Below are 18,377 nucleotides of genomic sequence, written 5' to 3'. Positions count from 1 at the left end.
AGCAGATTAATATTTACATATCCCTAGCTTCCCTTTGGGTATGAGTTTGAATCTTAGGATATGTAAATACACTAATAAAATTACGAATTGTGATGAAATTAACGAAGTAAAAGACTACTTGAGAATTCTCACAATTTATTATGCATGAAAATATACAATTTCTGGGGTGGGCACGACCTACCCGGCTCCCCCTATTCCTGCGTCCATTACGTTTTCCTTAGTTTCGTTTTGTTATATTTTAAGCGTAGCGCTATAAAGTAAGATAAAGTATTTTGTTATGTTTTCTAAAATAGAATTTTCTTTGCGAAGTGTAGAATGGTAGGTAGTACTAATAACTAAAATTCTCCGTTTCTTTTTTGATGATTTTATTATAATAAAATGTCGTTATTTTTGTCGAAAATATAATTTCTAAAACAAATCGAACTGTGCAAACTATCGTTAAGATATCATTACAATAATTTAAAACAAGGCATTGATCTATCTTCCACTTGTAATTTCTATTATACCTATTATACGGTATTCCTTCCGTCTATCTAGAATTTACCGTTTCCAGAGAGTCTGAGAGTTCAATCAATAACTTCAGCGACATCCTATACTATATTTGCTATACAAGACTACATATATATTATATTACGGCTCTTCCAATTATATTCTACTTTTACTACTTTATTTATTTAAACTAATACGCCTAACTAAATGTAAACAGCAAGTTGAACAAACGCGAATATGAAATATCAAATACCAGGGTAAAAAAGCGGTCTCTTAAATATTTACCTATAAAAAGCACATAGGTACAGACGAAGTATATTATATGTATGTTGTATAGCATTTTATATAACAGGGACTACGCGATCGGTTGGCGATACGAAAATGATAGAACGAGATAGCTACATGGTTTTGTTGGGTTTAGTCGAGCTCTCTTTCTCTCTCCCGTCTTTCGATATGTATTCTCTAAATAACGGTGTTATGAAATAGTTATAGAGATTCATGTATAGAACAGTGCGCCTCGGTCTCGAAAATTCGAGAACAAAATGGCGAAGTCAAGATAGGGCAAGGAACTTTTTAGGATTTTTTTAAAGCAGACCTATAAAATTTGTTTTAATATTAAACAGAAATGTTCATTAATATTAATAATATTACAAATAAATGATAATTAATATTAATTATTTTAAAAAAGTTAAAAGTATTACTTTAAATTTTTTTATGCAAAAATATTTTTTGTTAAACCTTTTTAAAGTAATATATATATATATATATATATATATATATATATATATATATATATAAAATCGACGTAAGTCACTGTTTGTTAAAAGAAAAAATGTCAATATACTTACAATGGTCTTTTTTATTAAATAAAAAAAATACATCATTTCAGTTCTATAAGTACGTTAACAATTTAGTAAACTTTTACCAAATCAACACTCCAGTCTAACCTGAGATCAGAATTAAATAAGACCGTTGTGTTTTGCAAATTTGTATCCAAAATGTGGACATTTTGGCGGGAATCGAAAGAATCAGCGGTGTAATCGATACATTCTTATGCACTTATAATTTAAATCTACAATACAATCTTAACTAACACCTTACTTAGTATATCATTTATCATTAATGTCTACCTAAGTTATATTATAATACATTTTTCTGAAATAAATTCAGATGAAAATAAGTATTACATATTAAATAAAGTAGGCAGACAATAATTTATAGTTGTCACAGATTATACAATAACAAATTGCAAATAAATTACTTATCAATGATTAATGGAAAAACTAATGCCTAACTTGCGCATTCATATCATTCACTATCTATTATACAGCAAAGTTGCAGATCTTAACTTTTCAAGTTTTCTTTGTGACATTGAAACCACAGCACACAGTCACCGATATATTTTAGGAATACTAGAAACATTGCAGGGCACAAAACACTTATTACTTGATTTATACATTGAATTTACAACTTACATTGTATTTTAAATTATTCTTTTTTCAGTTTACAAATAATATTTCACTTGGTTAATGAAAATTGTCACAAAATTTCTTATATTTCAATATTAATATTTTAATGTGTAATGGTATTAATAAATCCTTTATTTACACAATACTGCCAGAAAACATGGAAGTGTATCACTGACAAGCAATATTCGTGAAATATAACAGCTCTAACTCAGTATTCACACTTCCAGGCGTTAATGTTATTTGCCCTTGGCAGTAATAGTCACTGACGATTTAGCTGGTTGAGGTATTATTGTGATCTCATCGCTTATTTTGAGTGGCTTGAGCAAAGGATCAGTTTCCGAAGTCTTAGTAGGTGGGGTGGAGGTCTTGCTTTTATCTATTACACGTTTTGCCACAACACTATGGGCAGAATACACATGATTTTCAAATTGTTTATACATGCCAAACGTAGCGGTGCATACAGTACATTTATAAGAAAGATGAGCGGGTTTTAGTGTCATACTATGATCTTTGGACACATGATTCAACAACTTCCATTGGTAAACCCTACCACACACTGGGCACCTGCCTGCATCTTTACCTTTGTTGGCTGCTTCTTGCATAGAGCTTGTAACCAAACCATGTGCACCCAACAAATGCCTCTCAAGGCCTTGGTCCGTGAAGAATCTGAACTGACATTTCTGGCAATTTAAGGGAGGTCTATTGTAAATCATTTTAGGGTGGATTTTCACTTTGTGTATCCATTGCATATGATTTCGTAATTGTTCCAAATCCTTAATGTATCCATCACAAATTTCACATATAACAAAAGTCGCCTTTGAGTTTTGTGTGGTATTTGATGAGGAAGGTTGTGGTGCACGAGGTAGAGGTGTAATAGATATCTTAGGTGTGGCTGATGATGATTGATTACCTTGATTATTTTGTATTAGAGGGTAATTGGAAATTGTGGTCCCACTTGCTTGATTATTGTGCATAATCATAACACCACTACGAATAATAGGCACGCCTGAAACAGGTGCACGAGCTGGTCCCGCCAGCGGTGGCCGGCCTCTAGGTCTTCCCAGAATTGGCATACTAGGAACAGGAGTGTTGGACATGTTTATAGAGGGTCTACCAACAGGATTCATTGCTACCTGTGATCTATTGAATCCAGACTGATAAGACCCAACTACACTATTGCGTGCCCTAGAAAGCTTTGGTATTTTTGCTGGGGGCTCCCATTCCAGAGGTGGTCCAAGATTAAATTCGGGTTTAAACTTCTTAGCACATGCAATAAGGTGGCGTGCCAATTTTGTCTTGCTGTTGTCTTCAAAGTGACAACTAGGACACTGTTGATATGCAGGAGCTCTTTCCAATCGTCCCCTAATGTTATGTTCCGCTTCCATATGATACAGAATATCATGAGGACTTCGTATTTCAAATGCACATGTGTTACATTTATATATATTGTTTTTCATATGAGGAGCCTCCAAATGATGAGACATAACTAAAACAGATTCCGTTTTAAAACTACAAAAATCACATCGTTTTTGCTCCAGAGCATAAGGAGCATTTAGTTTTTTGCTGTATGCAAGATTTTGAGTTAAAGATGCTATAGCAGTTTCGGTGGCTCTTGTACTGCGACCAGACTTCTTTTCTTTGTAAAGTTTCCTGTTTTGTGTTTTTAGCAAATCACTTTGGACATATTCCTGCACTAAATTATTACCTATGTTTATAAAAAACTGACCTAATGAACAGTCAAAGTAGCTATCGTTTTTACCAGCAATACCTTTAATAACCATATTAATTGGGTCTTTGACATCGTCTATAACATCATCTCTGTCTTTAATAACCACAGTTTCATCATCACTGAGACCATCCTCTTCAGATTCACTAGATGACTCGCCATCCCAGGAGTCATCATCATCCTCATTTCGACGTCTTCGCCGTTGTTTTTTCTCTTCCTTCAGTTTCTTATCATTAGAAAGCTCTTCGGCTTTTTTGTTCTCAGTATCGCTTTCCACTTCATCTTCAACATCTTCTCCTCTTTCAATACGCTCTTTTCTTAGTTTTTCTTTTTTTTCTTTCTCTGCCTTTTCTTTTTCTAACTTTTCTTGGTCTTCTTTTAATTTGATTTCTTCTAGCTCTTTACCTAATTTATCAACAAACTCCCTAAATGGTTTAACGGATGGTTTTTCATACACATAAGGAACAATAAATGAAGGAGCTTCTACTACAAACATGTCATCTGTCAATGATGGTAATATATTTGGTTGGGCAGCTGATGTATTATTTTGACTAGCTCTAGAATTATTAGTGCTAGATTTGCAACTAATAGGAGTTATTGTGGTTCCACGGGCAGCAATGCTTTGACATAAATTTTGAGCATCAATAAGGCTGGTACTTGTCTTATTTTGTACTGATGTAGAGCCCTTGCCAGACAATATGGAGTTTGTATCTATTATAACAACAGTAGGCTCCTTATTTTGTTCTCCATCGATTGAATCTGTTTGTTTTGATGCCAAATTTGTCAATTTTTTTGTGTCATTAATAATTATGGGTTTGGTCTTGTTCCCGTGGAATTGATTTAATGGATCTTCAATAGTAACTTCTTCCACATCAGATTCTTCTCCACCATTTTCTAAAGGCTGTTCATCTTTTTCTTTATCTCTATCTTTATTACTTTGTTGGGATCCATCTGAACTATCATTTGATTCAGTACTAGAATTTGATGTTTCATCTTCATTAGTCACTATACAATCTTCCTCATCACTTGTGATTTCATGAACTTCAGGGCTGACAGAACCTCCATTTTGATTTTGAGGTTCATTTTCATTTTCATTTTCTGAATCACTAGTATCCTCTTTAGGGTGGCTTCCTTGTGATGTGTCATCATCACCTTCTGTGCGTTCATCTGTAATTTAAAAAGTGACATGTATTATGAAACTGTTCAAAATTACAAAAGATATAAGTATATTTTTCATGTACCAAAAACTACTTCACATAAAAAAGTGAAACCCTTAAATCTACACATTCACATTATTGCTTTTTGATTTCAGGTCTTTTTGTAGTAATATATATTATTTTATATTTATCATAATGTTCCTGAGTACTATTAATATACAAATTATTATATCTAATTATTTTGTTTACTTTACTATTCAAAATAAATAAAATGGAAGGATAAGAATAATATATTATTCATTAAGACAACCCAAAGTCTATAAGTCCGGCGTCAGCACTCAGCAGACGCCAGAAAAAGAAAAAAGTAGAATATAATATTAACCTAACGTAACTAAGCTTTACATTTAACCTCTAAATTAGGTCGTTAAAATAGTGTAACTTGCTTGTTTTAAGAAAGGCTTTATTAAGAAATATATTATTTCGTTACGTAGCGTCATTAAATCATGTGGAGTGAGGACCGCCATATGGGATTCCATGGCATTACTCCGAAAACATAGTTTGATCATGTTTGATGACAAATATAAAAAAAGACAACAAATTTCAATTATACAAATATGTAATTAATCATTTTATGTACCTGTGGCCGTCGATATAGACATTTTCTCGAGATTTTTAACGAAAAATCAAAAAAATAGCACAATAGCACAGTAGCGGAAACCAAACCAAATCAAGCTGTCAATTTAAAAGGTTTTTAACAACGTCATTTTCTACGGATAAAATAGACGCCGCGGCTTCTTTTACAACAACATACTCTAAAATTCTATTTTTACAATATATTTTTAATTTTAGTTTATATTTTCATATATTTTTTCTGAAAAATAATTTACAATATCAATAATTTTATAACAGTATATTAAAATATTAAAGGTGCACACGAATGAAATCGACACAGAAAAGACCTTTGCTTAAGCTGAGAAGCAGATCTAGGTGGGGAAAGGACGCGACACAGGGTGTCTACTCTATAGTCCAATCAGTAAAAAAAATATATACACATTATTTATGAAGAATAAATTTTTGATTATGTATTTCTTTTATTATTTTGTTAATAATTAAAAAAAAATCTTTACGTTATTTAAAAAAAAATCATCAAAAATCTTTTTGTAATCACTACGACCGATTTACTGTAAATTCCACACATATGTTATTGTAATACTTTAAAGAAAATATTTCAATTTTTATTTACGCGCGATATATTTTTAAAATAGGCAGAGTATTAACTATTTAGAATTCAATGACAGTTTTCACTAGTATCTCTGAGTCTGAATTGTCTGTTAAATATTATAACATTTATGCTAAAAATATTAAGTATATAAGCAATAAAACATTTTAAAATATATTTTTATAGTAATTTTAATATGTAAGTTCATTTAAATAGTGTTCAAATTCTCTAGTTCCATATATATGTGAAGTTTCACATACTTTATGTAAATTGTAAACTCGTAGAAGCATTGCCTGGAGTAATAGTATATATAATAAGCATTGTAATATAAAAATTTTGGAATGTATTTAGTTAATTAAATGTAATAAAAATCTTTACATTATTATGTATTCAAATCTTAAAATATTAATTTATATAATCTGTGGAAATACATAGTTACCATCTTAAAAAAATATTACATAAATAATATTATTTTGCTCACTAATGTAATAATGTAATGTACTTAATAGTAATTAAAAAAGTTTATGACAAAATGAAATTAACAGAATAGCAAATAGGAAAAAAAGTAAAAAATAAGTAAAAAATTTATTTCAAATAACAATAAATAGACAATCTCACACTAACAATAATAACTACTCAGCTTATGGAAATATGACTTTTATTTTTATTCCTCATCGTCTTCAACAGCTTCCTCTTGGATGTTATCAACAATAGATCCTTCATCCGGTTTTCTAATGACTCCCAAATCCTCAGCTGCTGCCAAACATTTTTCAGCATGGTCTTTGATTCGTTTTTGTTCAGGATTAGTTACTTTAGTGAGTGCCATTAAAATTTCCATCACATCTGTTTCAAATATTTTAGAAGCTACATCTTTGTCATCATTAATGATATTAAAAAGCATATAAACACCTCTAAACTGAATTTCATGATTAGGATTGGCTAATAAGCATCTCAGCGATTCTACCCAGGATTGCAGATCAAGTAATTTTCTGCAACAGATTTTGCTAATAGATGTTAGCATACATAACGCTCCACAGGCTGCTAATACAGTATCAATGTCTTCTTCCTGGCATAATAGGTACAAATATTTAGTTTTGTCATTATTACTTTCATATGATTTAATTACTTCTTCTGATTGAACCAAATTGCAAATGCACTGTGTAGCAGCTCTCTGTAACATCATATGATCTTCATACATATAGAGCTCTATTTTTGACAAGCCACCTTCTTTTAATATACGGTTTCTGGTAGTCTCATTCATTCCTGCCAAGTTACAAAGTGCCATAAGTGCTTCAAAGTTCTCTAATGCTGTACATTCGGGATGCAACAAGGCTACTAAAGGTCTCACAACTTCCAAATTTCGTTGTCCAGGGAAAGCTACTTCTGGATTGATTGTAATTCCAATTCTTGCTAAAGCTTGTGCTGCCTGTTTCTTGCCATTGTCAGTGCCTTCCAATGCCATTGGAATTAAAACCTTTGCTCCACCTTGTTGGACTACAATACCTCTCAAATCTTGTAAATTGCATATTGCATTAAGAACTCTGGCAATCAATTCCTTTGAATTATGACTTTCTGTTTTAGCCAAAGCTACTAAGCCGGATGTAACACCAGCCTTACAAAGAACTGTTAATCTTTTATTAACAAAATCAGGATCATCTAATTCATGCTGTTCTGGAATATGATGTTTTGCGAATTTTGCAAGCTCTAACATTTCAGGCATCATTTCTTGTTTTTCATAAGCATTACATAAATTAACTAAAGTTGTAACTACACCATACAAACAAGACTGGTCACCTGTTTTGGCAAGTTCAATTAATGCTTGAATTGCTGGTTTGTCATCAACCAGTTTTTCTTTGACATCTGCATCCAAAGTTAAATATGAAAGTCCTTCTGCAGCCCACTTTCTCATATCTTTGTCTTTAGCTGGATTAACTAAAAATCTTCTACAAGCTTCTGCTAGTTTTTTTGTTGATCCATCTGCGAAGGGACGTATAGAAGCATCATCTCCTCCAAAGCTCCCAACCTTACATAATCCTACAAGTGCTCTCACTCGAACTGCATCATTTTTACTTGAATATAAGCTTTTCAGAATATCAACACCTTTATTAATGATAGCCCTTGCCTTATCCTTTTTGGATGCTGCAGCAATTAAGCATTCACAGGCAACTTTCTGCTGCAATAAGTCTTCAGTTTGTGCCATAACCAAAATCATTTCTATTATACCTTCTTTTGAAATAACATAGTTTCCAACATCCAATGGCCCCCGTAAAAGAGATGTAATGGCCACTGTTACTCTCACTTTGGATTCTAAATCTGGGGTTAGAAGTTTCTCTTTAATAAAGTCATCTATTTGACTATTGAAATTCTCTTTTGCCTGATCATAATACATATTTTCATAAATACGTGCTAGACAAGCAGCAGCTATAGTGCGAGATGAAGCAGTGATATTCATGGCTGACTCATATTTGTATTCTTCTAGTTCACTACACACATCTAGTAAACGTTGCAATCCTCTAATTTCTACAAACCTTTCAGCCCAATTCAAAGTATTGTAATGGCAATTTTTCATAATTAATTCTATAATGGCATCTCGAGCATTACCAGTTATAATTCTATTAGTTATTGAATATGTAAGACAAGTAAGAAGTGTATCAATTTCACTTTTGTATTGTTCACACAATTGCTGGTCAGGCTTGGTTTCTTTTTTAGTGTCCATGCCTGAAAATGTGTTTAATATTACCTGTAAGCAATACTGAGCAGCAGCAACTCTTTCTTCATCTTCACTGTCAATTATCTCTAAGAACCATGGAATACCAACTACATTAATGACCTCCTTAGTCCTTTCAACACTTCTTTTGCAAAGTTGTCCAATTACTCTTATAGCATTAACATATATATCTAAATTCTTCTCTACTTTAACCAATTTCTGAATTTTATGAATAACACCATTTTTTACCATTATATCAGCACCTGTTGTTTCTTTAGATAACACAAGTAAATTAGACATAGCTTTTTCACGCTTATCTTTATCTTCACTCATTTCAAATGCAATTTTAAACATTTGCTCCACTTTGCTACTTGTTTGTTCTGCATTTTTTATTCTTTCTTGAACTAGTGCATATAAACGGGTTAATACTGGTTGTACAGCTTTATTTGTGGGATCTACTGTAAAAATTGCCCTAGCATCTCTATAAGCCTCTTCAAATCTCTCTAGACATTCTAAGGCTTGTGATCGTCGAAATAGAGTCTTCGGATCTTCAGGAATGATTTGCAAAGCAATATCACAATCTTTTATAACTTTATTGAATTCTTTCAATTTAAGATAAGCTGCAGCTCTATTTTTCAAGTATGTAGCCAACTCACGTGAATCTTTCTCCGCAACGTTAATAGCCTTAGTATAAAGCGATATGGCTTCTTCATAGTTCTCGGCTTTAAAAGCTTCATTGCCCTTATTTTTTAAACTTTCAGCTTCTGTTTGATTAATCATTGTGTAAGCTTTTTGTCACTTATGAATAGAACTTATTTAATTTATGTTGAACGAGTTTCATCAGCGCAGCTTTTATATATTTGACGAAATTTCTAGTAACCTCTCGTAAATTTAATACATATAAGTTTAAAATAGAATTTTATTTTCGTCCTATTGAATCCATAGTGCACACTAAATATATGTAAGTTGACACTTGACACTGACAAACAAGCTGACAAATAAGTTTACATTAACTCTATTGTAAATATTTTTTTGCAAACAAAGGGCCTTGAAGTTAGAAAGTATAATTCAAAATCTTTTAAAATAATAATGTTTACTGTATACGGTATATATTTTTTATTCGTTATTATGAAGTAAATTTGACATTTAACATTTTTATTTCTTAATTTAATATTTTAGTTTTATACTTTATTAATTGATAATTTCTTCAATTTGGACTAATTAACTCTAAACCAATGGTTTTTAACATAATTACAGCATCAGCTTCACGCTGTATCCCGCACATAGTAGGGTAGGCAAAGAGAACCTCGTGTTAAGACATTGCGTTGCCCATTTTCTGCCAAGTAATGTAATTACAGCATAACGTAAAATTCTCTTGAAATAAAGTACTAAAGTGTAGAATAACATTTCAAAATGTCGAAAATATTAAATAAATAGTATTCCCTCTTGCCAAACGATAATATTAAGCAATTACTTTGGGTAGTAGAAATTTGTAAAAATCTCCTTACAGAGATACTATGAACATGAATAAGTTGCAACAAGCGAATAAGAATTTTGATGTAGCTTGATGAGAACGTATGGCTTAGTTGGTCAAAGCACTTGGACAGTTTGCAATAGGTGCGGTTTCAAATTCCGCTACGTTCAAATTTTTGTAGATTTTCTAAATAAGTATATAAGAAGAATTATTTTGAACCTAAAATGACTCATTCATGTTTCGGAACTGTAAATCTAGCCAGAACAATCCCAGAACATCACTAGTACAGTATCGTAAGAACGGTATATCATACGTATCGTTTTTTGTGCACTTAAGAGTTAAAACTTGTGCTATCTGTGGTCTTTGTGAAATCATAAAGTGTGACTTTTGTGATCACTAATTTTAAAACTTGCTTTCTGTTTTACGAGATTTTATAAAGAAACTTGAGATATGTCTGCAATTAGCTTACTTAACCCTAAAGCTGAATTTGCGAGAGCTGCACAAGCTCTAGCTGTAAATATAAGCGCTGCAAAAGGTATTCAAGATGTCATGAAAACTAACCTCGGCCCCAAAGGCACTATGAAAATGTAAGTTATATCCTTTTCAGAGTATTTAAAATCTTTTTTATATTAAAAAATAAAATATTATTTATATAATTTATAATTACTTACAAAATTACATTGTTACAACTAAAGCTCTTTTTATTATAAGCTGATATAAAAACATGTGTCGAGTGCCGGCATTCAACTATTCGTAGACATGATTTTTCGTTTTCTCTCCTAAAGGTTGGTATCCGGGTCAGGTGATATTAAAATCACTAAAGATGGCAACGTGTTGCTGCATGAAATGCAAATTCAACACCCTACAGCCTCGCTCATTGCCCGCGCTTCCACTGCCCAAGACGACGCAACAGGCGACGGCACTACATCAACAGTGCTATTAATAGGCGAACTTCTTAAACAGGCTGATATTTACATTAGTGAAGGTATTGATATATTTTTTATTAATATAACTCTTACAAATATATATATAATAATTGTATAAATTTCATTATATTACCTAAATTATTTTTTAAAAGCACTGTGACACAATGAGAAAGCATCAAAAACGATGGTTGTGAGTTCAATCCCACTTAGGAATACCTAATTGAGTTATTTTTATTCTGCCACTTTGTTCCTAAGACAAAATGCAGTGTTGAATAAAATTAAAGTTGAACACAAAACAAAGAATGGGTGCCTCTGTGGCTCCAGGGCCTCTTTGGCTACCCTATGAGGGCTTATGTATGAAGCTAACAAATTTTATTTATTTTGTTATTTTTATTATATAGATAATAATTATTGTTTTAGGTTTGCATCCAAGAATTATTACTGAAGGCTTTGATGTTGCACGTAATAAGGCATTAGAAATCTTAGAATCCTTGAAAATTCCAATTGATGTGAAGAGAGAAAACCTTGTAGATATTGCCAGAACTTCTTTAAAAACAAAGGTATGTATATCAGATACTAATGTTATATTGTAAAAATTTTATTTTACACTTAAGAAAAATATTTACTTACAAGACATATATTTTTTTATGTAGAGGGATTTGAACTTAATATTTGATACTAACAAAAAAGTACATAATAAAACTAAACCCTTCATTCAGAATTTACAAACTGTTTTAACTTAACTTAAAATCATTATAATCATATTAAATTAGTAAAACTATCATTTTAACTCTACCTTTCACTTAGATTGTACCATTTGTGATTTACTTATTTATTAATTGAGGTTGTCCTGAAGCAGTGGCACAAGCATATGACTGTAAACGCGACAGTTGTGGTTTTGATTCCCACTCCGAGGAATGAAATATTTAACATTTTAATTTCCTGCTTCCGTAAATGTCCGTAAATGTGACAAACTGCGTTATTCAGTTCTGCCACTCAACAAGAAATGTGTCAAGATTTTGGTACCCAGATTCTCTCTTGCCTAATTAATCTTCACACTGTATTCTGCACATATACAGAATATAGTGTGAAGCTAGACATCCCATGATCCGTTGATCGTGTTACATCCTGTATATATTAATATTTTTACAGGTACATTCAAGTTTAGCTGATGTATTAACTGACGCTTGTGTGGATGCAGTATTAGCAATCCGTACACCGGGCAAGCCAGTAGACTTACATATGGTGGAACTTATGGAAATGCAGCATAAGACTGCTACTGAAACTTCCCTAATTAAAGGTAGTTATTTATTATCGCTAGTAGTAGAACTTAGTATAACAATGTTCCCCGTGCACTGCACCAATTTGCCAGATATTGTTAGCAGGAGTCACCACCTCTCTTTTTTTTTTATGGAAAAAGGATAAGGCAAACCAGAGTAAAGAAATGAAGTTAATCCATCACCACAAGTGAAAACTGAACCCACAATCGTGTTTACAGTCAGACCCTGTGTTGTGACAAACCAACCAAGGAACAATTTACATACCATATTTTTAAACATTTACAAAGAATTTACATAGCACACTGAGTATATGTGTCCAGAGACACTAGTTCAGATCCCTCAACATATATTTTTTTATACATATTAATTCTTTTAATAGGTATTGTAATGGACCATGGTGCCCGTCACCCTGATATGCCGAAACGCGTTGAGAATGCCTACATTCTAACTTGCAATGTGTCTCTTGAATATGAAAAGACAGAAGTGAATTCTGGCTTCTTCTACAAGTCAGCAGAGGACAGAGAGAAGTTGGTGGCAGCTGAAAGAGAATTTATTGACCAGAGAGTTAAGAAGGTAATATATTATAACTTGCACGTGTTGTACATGTACATATATAGTACCTGTACATATTGCGCCTGTACATATTGTGTGTGTACATCAATGTGCTTTTGATTTTTTAAATAATTTTTACTTTGAGGCCGTCGCACTTGTGTCGTGGTAAAGCGCGGCGTTGGGTTCCGCCAACAAGCATTCCAGAATTCTTCGGAAAATGGGAACTGGAGTGCCTTAACATTAGGTTCCCTCTGCCTACCCTGCTAAGCGCGGGATACATGGTGTAGCTGAAAAAATATATATGTATATAGTTTATATTATCCCTTAATCAGATTTAGAGACATGAAACAATACAATTAAATGTTTTAAATCTTTTCAGATCATTGCATTGAAGAAGAAAGTTTGCGACGGTACTGACAAGACGTTTGTAGTGATCAATCAGAAGGGAGTAGATCCTCTTTCCCTGGACGCGTTCGCTAAAGAAGGCATTATTGCATTGCGTAGGGCCAAGAGGCGTAACATGGAGCGTTTGGCCCTCGCCTGCGGCGGTATAGCCATGAACTCAGTTGAAGACCTCAACGAAGAAGTCCTAGGATATGCAGGCGTAGTATATGAACATATTCTTGGGGAAGAAAAGTATACATTTGTTGAGGAATGCAAAAACCCCCAGTCAGTGACTATTCTCATGAAGGGTCCCAATAAGCACACACTAGCGCAGATTAAGGATGCAGTTCGTGATGGTCTTCGAGCCATCAACAACGCTATCGAAGACAAATGTGTTGTTCCTGGAGCAGGTGCCTTCGAAATCAAGGCCAATATGGAACTTCAAAAATTCAAAGACACTGTTAAAGGAAAATCACGTCTTGGAATCCAAGCTTACGCTGAGGCATTACTGGTTATCCCAAAAACTCTTGCTGTTAACTCTGGATATGATGCTCAGGATACTATTGTGAAATTGCAAGAGGAGTCTCGCTTAAGCCCTGACCCAATTGGTTTGGACTTGAGCTCTGGTGAAGCTTTCAAACCAGTCGATTTGGGAGTGTATGACAATTATATTGTTAAGAAACAAATACTTAATTCCTGTTCAGTAATTGCTAGCAACCTTCTACTAGTGGATGAAATCATGAGAGCTGGCATGTCCAGCCTCAAAGGATAATAATAAATCATTAAATTAATTATATTATGTTCACATTTACACAAATATTTGCTTTACTTATCTTTAACATTTATTTTGCGTGCAACACTTGCATTTAAATTGTTTTTTTAAGTTACATTGATTGAACTTATGCTTTGAGAGCTTGATTAAAAATATTGTAACATTATTCTAATTAGAATATATAATATTAACTAAAAAATGTGTTGTTTTTATTTTCTATTTCTTTCTCAAAGTCTTAATGTATCATGGATTAATATTTGTTAGTGCATGGTGTATGTATGCATTAAATAATGTTCAATGACAAGTCACTTTGACTTATGACTATCCAACACCCACTGTATGCATAGAAAAATGATGTTTGACTATAAAGGAATGATTGTGGGTTCAATCTCCACAATAGAATGAAGTCAATTTCATTTCCACATGAAGGGTGCTGTCAAGGTCCGCTATTCAAATCTCCATTTCTTGAAAATGCCCGTTATGCGGGATGAAGCGTGGAACTAAAGAAATATAATAAATAAAAAACTCTATTTTTTATTACATTTATTAAGGAAATACGGTATACACTATATCGGTATGTACTTTAATAAAATATTTTGTTGCTTAACATTGACTAGTTTCCAATTATTACTATAAATAAATATCTTTCTAAGAGACACAAATACAGTTTATAAAACAATATCAAGATTAATAATGAAAATTAAATGCTTATAAATCTATGAAAAAATAAAAAAAATAAACATTGTGAGAAAATAAAAGAAAAATTTAAACAGCTAAGCTAAGCTTTGCCTTTGTGGGAGTGTACAGAGATACTGCTCTTTGTCTGCCGGCATACATTCCTTATTTGACATAACTACACCTCTTGTACCTATGACTATAATTTTTTGTGACAAACCATATTTGCAGACTACAAATAAACAATGCCCCCTGAAATTTTATAACAAGTTGGTTTTCCAGTTAGACAAATCCATACGCAAAAAATATGAATTTTGAATGAAGTAATAAGTTCATTCTGAAAAAAAAAACGATATACAAATAAATAAGATAAATATAGAGATATACTATCGCTATTTTAAACTACATCTAATAAAGATAACTGATGTGTACTTAAGTAAACAGAATAACCAGAATTAAACATGGTTGATACTTATTAAAATGTTATTTGAGAATATGATTCTCAAAGAAGTACCTAAAATTAGCTATAAAAACAAAAGAATATATTTGAGATTTTTTAATAATAAATGCTGATTTATTCATATAAATCAAATTAAATTATTTGTTTACGAATTGATGAAAAGTCAATACATTTAAATGTTTTCCAATACATAAATTAGGTTCTTTTATCATCACATAATTAATAACTTAATCCAAATTTAAATCCTTAAAAATAAAGCCATTACCTAAATAAATACTTAACATTGTAACATCATTTTTATATTTCATATACATGTAATGTAAATTATATCACTGAGTTAAGGAATATTAATTCTTGAAGATCAATAAAAATAATCAGCTATAGGAATTGCACATTATCTTTCTTTGTAAGGCCATCACATTTAATATTGACAGTAATTTGTTTTTAACACTTTTTACCTATATACCTCTTCTATTTTCCAGTGATTTTTTGTAATACCTTTCCAAATTATTTAAATATTTAACCTTATTGACATAATGTAAGAGAACAATAAATAAATAGTGTGTTATTAGAACAATCAAGGTAGGTTAATGTTGATTAATGAATATTTTCATATACTGACATACATAGGTGTACTTAATTGTGCATAAAATCATTTTTTTTTCTTTATACACTGTATCCTGTATATAGTATGGTAGACAGAGAGAACCTAGACCCCTAATGTTAGGACACTCAATTCCCACTTAGGACACACTGTTCTCCCCTTTCCATCAAATAATTAATTTGATAACTAGGCAACCAACCTGCAATGTCACAAGGACATTGCAGGTTGGTTGCCTAGTTTGCGTTTGTTTTAGATGTTTACAGTTGCAAGTTTCTGCCACTTGCACCACAAGAGCCTCAATAAAAAAAAAACAGTTTTCCAAATTTGAGAAATAATCTGTTGACTCTCTCTATTCTGCAAAATCTGCACATTCAATATACATATTTTTTTTTGCCAATACATTAAAATATTTGAAAGTTTGCAATAAATCTAAGAGCATAATTAATTTCCTAAATTTTCATTTTGCCTTACATAGTTAAAAATCATGGTATAATATATTTATGTGGTATAATGTAGTTAGTTGTTTTGTTTCTGAGCTAGCGCAGCTCGTTCATTGACATCAATAATGGACAGGTTGACAGATGCAACAATACCATGCAGAACTGATATGGCCGCTTTTACAACAGCTATCGGCATAGACAGTAATGCTATCAGTTTGAATAAGCCCATTCCCATTACTGAAAATAAATTTATCTTTATTATATTAAGTCCACTATCTACTTATAAATAAAAAATATATTTAATTTTCAATTTTTTAAATTAGTAAATCTATTCTTGTTGTTAAAATGTTTATGCAGTGCTTGGTCTAGTTACCAGAGCAAGAAAAAGAAATGATTAAATAATTCATTCCTTGCATGGGAATCAAACCCAACAATTGTGTTTACAGTCACACATCACATATAATTAAAATATAATTATTCTTCTGAGAGCACAATCTCAGACCTGTTTCAGCCCACTTTTTGCTTGCTAACAATTGCATTTGCGGTCAGATGTTGTCATATGGCACTAAAACAGCCTCAAATATTTATCAGTTTTAAAATGCTTACCTGTTGGTCCTGAGTAGAAGTACATCACATATAGAGCTGCATAAAAAGCTTCATTTCCAGCACACATAAAAAAGAGAACATTTTTGTTGGTATAATATAAATGCATTATTGGATTTTCTGACATATCAATAAATTTGTGTGAGGTTTTCCCTTGCAGGGTAGATGTGTGCAAATAGAGCCAATGACAAGTGATATCAATGGCCATTGACAATTGAAGCCAGAAAGTGTACTTTGGGTAGAATGTAGCTAAAGTCATCATGAGGCCAGCGGTCCCAGCTCTGTCTGTTAGTTGATCCAGCATTGCTCCAAACTTGGTACCTATAATCCATCATATTTCATATACATATAAGTATACAGTTTAAATTTATTGTTATATTCTAGGCAAATCTTTCAAAAACTTCACATAATTGTAGCCTATGTAGACTATTCTGATGTATAAGGTATATTACTGTAGTTTCATCTAAATCCGTTTAGTAATTGATATTAATGAAACATATTTCAAAATATATTAAATAGTCAATCAAACATAATCATTGTTCCACGAAATAACTTGAAATATACAATGAATGATAGTAACCGTTGATATATATATTAAATAATAAATTGGATTAAGAGATGCCTTAGCACTTACTTTGATTAAAATACCGCGCGGCATGACCGTCAAAGGCATCAAGCAACGCCGATGTAATATAACATGTACATGCCAATACGCAATGGGTCGGCATAAAATAAAACGCTATTATAGCTAGGATGACTCTTCCGAATCCTGGAATATAACAGTAAACAATGACGCAAATCGTAGGAATCAGAACATGGTCACGATAAAATGTGAGTAACTTACCAATTATATTGGGGACGAATAAGAAAATGTTTTCTTTTGTTTCAGTCATTCTGCAAAATTGAACTTCAAGATAGTATATGATTTTTTTTTAACTAAGTTTAAACAACAAAACCCACAAATCGACGAGAAAAACCTACTGAAAGTTGAAACTAAAACTGAATGCCGAATGCCGATAGCCAATCGGTAAATGTTAAGATGACATTTATAATTGTCAAATCAACAAAAACATCAATAAAGTTGTTGCTAAAACTAAACAGAGATTTTGGCTTATGTATTTATATTTTCGTTTCTAAACTAATATTAAACATCTAAAATATGTATATGTCTAAACATACAATATCAATAAATAACAAAGATACTTTGTACTATAAAATGATCATTGATGTATACAGTATAATATTATTGTCAATCAGCATATTGAAGTGAAATACGCCAGTTGCAACTTTAGCAAGGAATATTATACTCTATAACTATATAGTTCTGCCACTCAACACGCAATGCATCCAGAATTCGGCAGAAAGTGGGGAATGATGGGGAATACCCTGCTGTGTGCGGGATATAGCGTGAAGCTGATTTAATTTTTTATTTTTTTCTAA

General features: G+C 32.0%; 4 protein-coding genes across 4 annotated transcripts; 1 reads left to right on the top strand and 3 right to left on the bottom strand.

Annotated features, from left to right (window-relative positions):
- Positions 1 to 1,328: 1,328 nt before the first annotated feature.
- MEP-1 (zinc finger protein MEP-1) lies at positions 1,329 to 5,819 on the bottom strand. Its single transcript, XM_085206466.1, has 2 exons — positions 5,479 to 5,819; positions 1,329 to 4,851 (listed from the first exon to the last, which is right to left on the bottom strand). Exons 1-2 carry the CDS (start codon positions 5,498 to 5,500, stop codon positions 2,195 to 2,197), a joined length of 2,679 nt encoding a protein of 892 aa, XP_085062592.1. The 5' UTR covers positions 5,501 to 5,819; the 3' UTR covers positions 1,329 to 2,194.
- Positions 5,820 to 6,631: 812 nt separating this feature from the next.
- On the bottom strand, positions 6,632 to 9,750 carry unc-45 (unc-45 myosin chaperone). Its single transcript, XM_085206454.1, has one exon. It carries the CDS (start codon positions 9,545 to 9,547, stop codon positions 6,725 to 6,727), a length of 2,823 nt encoding a protein of 940 aa, XP_085062580.1. The 5' UTR covers positions 9,548 to 9,750; the 3' UTR covers positions 6,632 to 6,724.
- Positions 9,751 to 10,528: 778 nt separating this feature from the next.
- On the top strand, positions 10,529 to 14,353 carry CCT6 (chaperonin containing TCP1 subunit 6). Its single transcript, XM_085206531.1, has 6 exons — positions 10,529 to 10,828; positions 11,027 to 11,226; positions 11,588 to 11,727; positions 12,320 to 12,467; positions 12,827 to 13,020; positions 13,379 to 14,353. The coding sequence occupies exons 1-6, from the start codon at positions 10,692 to 10,694 to the stop codon at positions 14,153 to 14,155; spliced, it is 1,596 nt and encodes a 531-aa protein (XP_085062657.1). The 5' UTR covers positions 10,529 to 10,691; the 3' UTR covers positions 14,156 to 14,353.
- A 1,018-nt stretch (positions 14,354 to 15,371) lies between these two features.
- Positions 15,372 to 17,984, bottom strand: Pis (phosphatidylinositol synthase). Its single transcript, XM_085206675.1, has 4 exons — positions 17,782 to 17,984; positions 17,572 to 17,706; positions 16,941 to 17,258; positions 15,372 to 16,571 (listed from the first exon to the last, which is right to left on the bottom strand). The coding sequence occupies exons 1-4, from the start codon at positions 17,828 to 17,830 to the stop codon at positions 16,411 to 16,413; spliced, it is 663 nt and encodes a 220-aa protein (XP_085062801.1). The 5' UTR covers positions 17,831 to 17,984; the 3' UTR covers positions 15,372 to 16,410.
- Between the last annotated feature and the right edge of the window lie 393 nt (positions 17,985 to 18,377).

The sequence above is a fragment of the Heliconius melpomene genome, chromosome 2, assembly GCF_056956725.1.
Source record: "Heliconius melpomene rosina isolate 202511_hmr_F chromosome 2, ASM5695672v1, whole genome shotgun sequence".
NCBI lineage: Eukaryota > Metazoa > Arthropoda > Insecta > Lepidoptera > Nymphalidae > Heliconius > Heliconius melpomene.
This window is presented reverse-complemented; position numbering and strand designations above follow the sequence as displayed.

Excerpts from the sequence above, each read along its gene's own strand:
- unc-45 (XM_085206454.1), bottom strand. The coding sequence starts at position 9,547 with ATGATTAATCAAACAGAAGCTGAAAGTTTAAAAAATAAGGGCAATGAA.
- MEP-1 (XM_085206466.1), bottom strand. The coding sequence starts at position 5,500 with ATGTCTATATCGACGGCCACAG. Across the intron at positions 4,852-5,478 it reads GTCTATATCGACGGCCACAG|ATGAACGCACAGAAGGTGAT; the intron begins GTACATAAAATG and ends TTTAAATTACAG.
- Pis (XM_085206675.1), bottom strand. The coding sequence starts at position 17,830 with ATGACTGAAACAAAAGAAAACATTTTCTTATTCGTCCCCAATATAATT. Across the intron at positions 17,259-17,571 it reads CGCGCGGTATTTTAATCAAA|GTACCAAGTTTGGAGCAATG; the intron begins GTAAGTGCTAAG and ends GATGGATTATAG. Across the intron at positions 16,572-16,940 it reads CTTCTACTCAGGACCAACAG|TAATGGGAATGGGCTTATTC; the intron begins GTAAGCATTTTA and ends ATTTATTTTCAG.
- CCT6 (XM_085206531.1), top strand. The coding sequence starts at position 10,692 with ATGTCTGCAATTAGCTTACTTAACCCTAAAGCTGAATTTGCGAGAGCT. Across the intron at positions 11,227-11,587 it reads TGATATTTACATTAGTGAAG|GTTTGCATCCAAGAATTATT; the intron begins GTATTGATATAT and ends TTATTGTTTTAG. Across the intron at positions 12,468-12,826 it reads TGAAACTTCCCTAATTAAAG|GTATTGTAATGGACCATGGT; the intron begins GTAGTTATTTAT and ends TTCTTTTAATAG.